The following is a 7,000-nucleotide window of genomic DNA, read 5'->3' as shown; positions in this document are numbered from 1 at the left end:
GGGGATTGGAAAGACAAATTGATCCCAGAGGAAAGAAGGGATGAATCATTGGAGGGAAGAGAGAAAAGTAGGTCAAGTGGTAATGATACCATGTTAGAGAGAGAGGAGAGAGGAGGAGGAGAGGGAGAGAGGGGAAGGAGGAGAGAGAGACAGGGAGGAGAGAGGGGAGAGAGGGAGAAACAAGGACCAGGGGGGTCACAAATGGAGAAGAGACAACAACTTTCAGGCTATTAGACAAAAGGAGCATTCAGAACAGGAAAGAGGGAGGACAGAGGGGAGAGGAAGGAGGCACATTCAGAACAGTAAATAGGAGGCACTTTTTTACACAGAAAATCGTGAGGGTCTGGAACCAACTCCCCAGTAATGTTGTTGAAGCTGACACCCTGGGATCCTTCAAGAAGCTGCTTGATGAGATTCTGGGACCAATAAGCTGCTAACGACAAAGATGGGCTTAAGAGAGGCGAGAATAGAGGAGAGAGAACCATTATAATGATGATCCTGCCCCCTAGTGGATGGACAGTATACAGCAGTAAGAAATATCCAGACCTGAATACAGCAGCCTCGCCCCGTCACTATCATCCTGCGACAGTCTGCTGCCCCCTGGTGCAGGAGACACGCGTTACGAGGCATTGCTTCCATCCACTAGGTGGCAGCAGAGTGTAACATCTCCCGTCCTATCTGACTCGTTTATATTCCGCTGTGTGTGTGTGTCTGTCTGTCTCTCAGTGTGCGTGTGTGTGTCTGTGTCTGTGTGTGTGCGTCAGTGTGTGTGTGTGTGTGTGTGTGCTGTTGTGTGTGTGTCCACAGTCAGTCAAACCTGTCAGTGTGTGTGCAGATAGACACACACAGACAGACTGACACAGGACAGTCTACAGATTTATCTCTGTCTCTGTGTGTGTGTCTGTGTGTGTGTGTGTGTGTGTGTGTGTGTGTGTGTGTGTGTGATTTTCTAAATTCTGACTGTGAATCTTAAAAATACACACACACACACACACACACACACACACACACACAACAAACGGTGTTCAAACCAAAATACCAATGTGAGGGAAAAACATAAAACACCAAAAAAATATTGTTTTAAATTTCTAAACTCTTTATTTATAAAATGAAACCCCTTCTTTATTTTTTTTTTTGTGGCTGTAAGTAGGTGTCTCTTTCCAAACTCCCCCCCCCACCCCATTCTCTCAGATGAGGTCCATCAGAATATCATCTTCCATTCCGCTCGGGACCTGAGGCATCCCGGGGGGCTGTGGGACCCCCCCCCTCGCTCCCGCTGCCATGAGCATCGCCGCTGAGAGAGAGGGAGAGAGAGAACACACAGCGTCACTGCTAATGAGAGAGAGAGAGAGACACACAGCGTCACTGCTAATGAGAGAGAGAGAGACACACACAGCGTCACCGCTAATGAGAGAGAGAGAGAGAGACACACAGCGTCACCGCTAATGAGAGAGAGAGAGAGACACACACAGCGTCACTGCTAATGAGAGAGAGAGAGACACACAGCGTCACTGCTAATGAGAGAGAGGCACAGAGACACACACAGCGTCACTGCTAATGAGAGAGAGAGAGACACACACAGCGTCACCGCTAATGAGAGAGAGAGACACACACACACAGCGTCATGAGAGAGAGAGAGAGACACACACAGCGTCACTGCTAATGAGAGAGAGGCAGAGAGACACACACAGCGTCACCGCTAATGAGAGAGAGAGAGACACACACAGCGTCACTGCTAATGAGAGAGAGAGAGAGACACCGCGTCACCGCTAAAGAGAGAGAGAGAGAGAGACACACACAACAGCGTCCGCTAATGAGAGAGGCACAGTGAGAGACTCAGAGAGACAGGCACAGCGTCACACAGCTCGTCTCACCGTAATGAGAGAGAGGCACAAGCCACACACAGCGTCACTGCTAATAGAGAGAGCACAGAGACCAGACACAACGCTAATGAGAGAGAGAGACACACAGCGTCACACAATGTCAGACCTGCTAATGAGAGAGAGGACACAACACACACAGCGTCACTGCTAATGAGAGGAGGAGAGAGGAGAGACACACACAGCGGTCACCGTAATGATTGAGAGAGGACACAATGAGAGAGAGAGCGTCACACACACAGCGTCACCGCTAATGAGAGAGAGAGAGACACACACAGCGTCACTGCTAATGAGAGAGAGAGAGACACACACAGCGTCACCGCTAATGAGAGAGAGAGAGACACACACAGCGTCAGCGCTAATGAGAGAGAGAGAGACACACACAGCGTCACTGCTAATGAGAGAGAGAGAGACACACACAGCGTCACTGCTAATGAGAGAGAGAGAGACACACACAGCGTCACTGCTAATGAGAGAGAGAGACAGAGACACACACAGCGTCACTGCTAATGAGAGAGAGAGAGACACACACAGCGTCACTGCTAATGAGAGAGAGGCAGAGACACACACAGCGTCACTGCTAATGAGAGAGAGAGAGACACACACAGCGTCACCGCTAATGAGAGAGAGAGACACACACACAGCGTCACTGCTAATGAGAGAGAGAGAGAGACACACACAGCGTCACTGCTAATGAGAGAGAGAGAGACACACACAGCGTCACTGCTAATGAGAGAGAGAGAGACACACACAGCGTCACTGCTAATGAGAGAGAGGCAGAGAGACACACACAGCGTCACTGCTAATGAGAGAGAGAGAGACACACACAGCGTCACTGCTAATGAGAGAGAGAGAGACACACACAGCGTCACTGCTAATGAGAGAGAGAGACAGAGACACACACAGCGTCACTGCTAATGAGAGAGAGAGAGACACACACAGCGTCACTGCTAATGAGAGAGAGAGAGACACACACAGCGTCACCGCTAAAGAGAGAGAGAGACACATCACTGTGGTGTCGCTGCAGAGACGAGAGACACACTCTCTCGTCTCTGTGTTGAGCGCAGTGGGAGCGATTACTCTCTCCGTCTCTCTGTGTGTGTCGCAGTGACACACATCTCTCAGCGTGCTCTGTGTGTGAGAGTGAGAGACTACTCTCACAGCGTCTTGCTAATGTCGAGAGGACGATGAGACAACGACAATGAGAGAGAGAGAGACACACACAGCGTCACTGCTAATGAGAGAGAGGCACAGAGACACACACAGCGTCACCGCTAATGAGAGAGAGAGAGACACACACAGCGTCACTGCTAATGAGAGAGAGACAGAGACACACACAGCGTCACTGCTAATGAGAGAGAGAGAGACACACACAGCGTCACTGCTAATGAGAGAGAGAGAGAGAGACACACACAGCGTCACCGCTAATGAGAGAGAGAGAGAGACACACACAGCGTCACTGCTAATGAGAGAGAGAGAGACACACACAGCGTCACTGCTAATGAGAGAGAGAGAGACACACACAGCGTCACCGCTAATGAGAGAGAGAGACAGAGACACACACAGCGTCACCGCTAATGAGAGAGAGAGAGACACACACAGCGTCACTGCTAATGAGAGAGAGAGAGAGACACACACAGCGTCACCGCTAATGAGAGAGAGGCAGAGACACACACAGCGTCACCGCTAATGAGAGAGAGAGAGACACACACAGCGTCACTGCTAATGAGAGAGAGAGAGAGACACACACAGCGTCACTGCTAATGAGAGAGAGAGAGACACACACAGCGTCACTGCTAATGAGAGAGAGAGAGACACACACAGCGTCACTGCTAATGAGAGAGAGAGAGACTAATGCTAATGAGAGAGAGAGACACACACAGCGTCACTGCTAATGAGAGAGAGAGACACACACAGCGTCACTGCTAATGAGAGAGAGAGAGAGACACACACAGCGTCACTGCTAATGAGAGAGAGAGACAGAGACACACACAGCGTCACTGCTAATGAGAGAGAGAGAGACACACACAGCGTCACAGCTAATGAGAGAGAGAGAGAGACACACACACACACAGCGTCACTGCTAATGAGAGAGAGAGAGAGACACACACAGCGTCACTGTAATGAGGTGAGGGTCGAGGAGAGTACACGCTAATGGAGAGAGACACACAGCGTACCTGCTAAGAGAGAGCACGGAGAGACACACACAGCGTCATGCTAATGAGAGAGAGGAGAGAGACACACACAGCGTCACTGCTAATATGAGAGAGAGAGAGAGACACACACAGCGTCACTGCTAATGAGAGAGAGAGAGACACACACAGCGTCACCGCTAATGAGAGAGAGAGAGAGACACACACAGCGTCACCGCTAATGAGAGAGAGAGAGACACACACAGCGTCACTGCTAATGAGAGAGAGGCACAGAGACACACACAGCGTCACCGCTAATGAGAGAGAGAGAGACACACACAGCGTCACCGCTAATGAGAGAGAGAGAGAGACACACACAGCGTCACTGCTAATGAGAGAGAGAGAGAGACACACACAGCGTCACTGCTAATGAGAGAGAGAGAGACACACACAGCGTCACCGCTAATGAGAGAGAGAGAGACACACACAGCGTCACCGCTAATGAGAGAGAGAGAGACACACACAGCGTCACTGCTAATGAGAGAGAGAGAGACACACACAGCGTCACTGCTAATGAGAGAGAGAGAGACACACACAGCGTCACCGCTAATGAGAGAGAGAGAGACACACACAGCGTCACTGCTAATGAGAGAGAGAGAGACACACACAGCGTCACTGCTAATGAGAGAGAGGCACAGAGACACACACAGCGTCACCGCTAATGAGAGAGAGAGAGAGACACACACAGCGTCACCGCTAATGAGAGAGAGAGAGACACACACAGCGTCACTGCTAATGAGAGAGAGAGAGACACACACAGCGTCACCGCTAATGAGAGAGAGAGAGACACACACAGCGTCACCGCTAATGAGAGAGAGAGACACACACAGCGTCACAATGAGAGAGAGAGAGACACACACAGCGTCACTGCTAATGAGAGAGAGAGAGACACACACAGCGTCACTGCTAATGAGAGAGAGAGAGAGACACACACAGCGTCACCGCTAATGAGAGAGAGGCACAGAGACACACACAGCGTCACTGCTAATGAGAGAGAGAGACACACACAGCGTCACTGCTAATGAGAGAGAGAGACACACACACAGCGTCACCGCTAATGAGAGAGAGAGAGAGAGACACACACAGCGTCACTGCTAATGAGAGAGAGGCACAGAGACACACACAGCGTCACTGCTAATGAGAGAGAGAGAGACACACACAGCGTCACCGCTAATGAGAGAGAGAGAGACACACACAGCGTCACCGCTAATGAGAGAGAGAGAGACACACACAGCGTCACTGCTAATGAGAGAGAGAGACAGAGACACACACAGCGTCACTGCTAATGAGAGAGAGAGACACACACAGCAGCGTCACCGCTAATGAGAGAGAGAGAGACACACACAGCGTCACCGCTAATGAGAGAGAGAGAGACACACACAGCGTCACCGCTAATGAGAGAGAGGCACAGAGACACACACAGCGTCACCGCTAATGAGAGAGAGAGAGACAGACACACACACAGCGTCACCGCTAATGAGAGAGAGAGAGACACACACAGCGTCACCGCTAATGAGAGAGAGAGAGACACACACACACAGCGTCACCGCTAATGAGAGAGAGAGAGACACACACAGCGTCACTGCTAATGAGAGAGAGGCACAGAGACACACACAGCGTCACTGCTAATGAGAGAGAGAGAGACACACACAGCGTCACCGCTAATGAGAGAGAGGCAGAGACACACACAGCGTCACTGCTAATGAGAGAGAGAGAGACACACACAGCGTCACTGCTAATGAGAGAGAGAGAGACACACACAGCGTCACCGCTAATGAGAGAGAGGCACAGAGACACACACAGCGTCACCGCTAATGAGAGAGAGAGAGACACACACAGCGTCACCGCTAATGAGAGAGAGAGAGAGAGACACACAGCGTCACTGCTAATGAGAGAGAGGAGGCAGGCAAGCGTGGGACTGCGTCGCAGTGACGAGGGTTTCTCTCTCTCGTGTCTGGCTGTTGTGTCGCATGTGAGAGAAATTCCTTGCTTCTCTGGGTGTGTCGCAGTGTGGCGATTACTCCTCCTCTCTCACTGTGTGTGTCGCAGTGGCGATTACTTCTCACCGTGTCTCCCGCTGTGTGTCGAGTGACGATTACACCACTCGGTCCCGGTCTCTGAAGGTGTGACATGGGCCAGCTGGGTCCCGCCCCCTGAGAGGTGGGGAGCCACTACTGCGACGTAAATGGAGACGAGACTTACAACCACACATTAACACACACACAATGACACCACACACAAACCACACACACACACACACCACACACAAATGACACACACACACAGACACACACTTTTTTGCACACACACTGACAAACACCACACACAGCCCCACGGGGGCACGGACTACCTATGTACGGGGGGCACACCACCCACAGCAAACACGACTCTACCTGTGTCAGGGAGAGACACACACACACAACACTGCTAATGAGAGAGAGGCACAGAGACACACACACACGTCACTGCTAATGAGAGAGACACACACACACACACACAGCGTCACTGCTAATGAGAGAGAGAGACACACACACACACTGCGTCACACAATGACAGAGACACACACAGACACACACAGCACACCGCTAAAGAGAACACAGACACACACACACACACGTCACTGCTACACACACACACACACACACACAGAGACACACACACACGTCACACACTACATGACACACACACACACACCACACACTGACACACACACACACACACACTGACACACACCCACACTGACAACAAACACACACACACTGTTACTCTCTCACACTGCTGCTGCTGCGCTGTTGTGAGGCTCCCAACAGCTGGGTGTGGATTGGCTCCCGGGTTCGGGGGTGCAGTTGTGCACCCTGGATGGGGGGGCGGGGCCTGTACCCACGCCTGGGGAGGGCGGAGCGGCTTGCTCCCTGACGTGCTGCTGAT

At 51.4% G+C, this 7,000-nt stretch overlaps 1 protein-coding gene across 1 annotated transcript in view; it reads right to left on the bottom strand.

Moving 5' to 3' along the window:
- Nucleotides 1-1,075: 1,075 nt before the first annotated feature.
- Nucleotides 1,076-7,000, bottom strand: part of med25 (mediator complex subunit 25) — a 21,230-nt gene continuing 15,305 nt past the window's right edge. The window contains 2 exon segments of the mRNA XM_041237528.1: nucleotides 1,076-1,334; nucleotides 6,847-6,958. Coding sequence (XP_041093462.1) covers nucleotides 1,188-1,334; nucleotides 6,847-6,958 — 259 coding nt within the window. The 3' untranslated portion in view covers nucleotides 1,076-1,187.

Source organism: Polyodon spathula, chromosome 45, assembly GCF_017654505.1.
Source record: "Polyodon spathula isolate WHYD16114869_AA chromosome 45, ASM1765450v1, whole genome shotgun sequence".
In the NCBI taxonomy this organism is placed as follows: Eukaryota; Metazoa; Chordata; class Actinopteri; order Acipenseriformes; family Polyodontidae; genus Polyodon; species Polyodon spathula.
The sequence above is the reverse complement of the archived record's forward strand: the minus strand, read 5'-3'. Positions and strand labels throughout refer to the sequence as shown.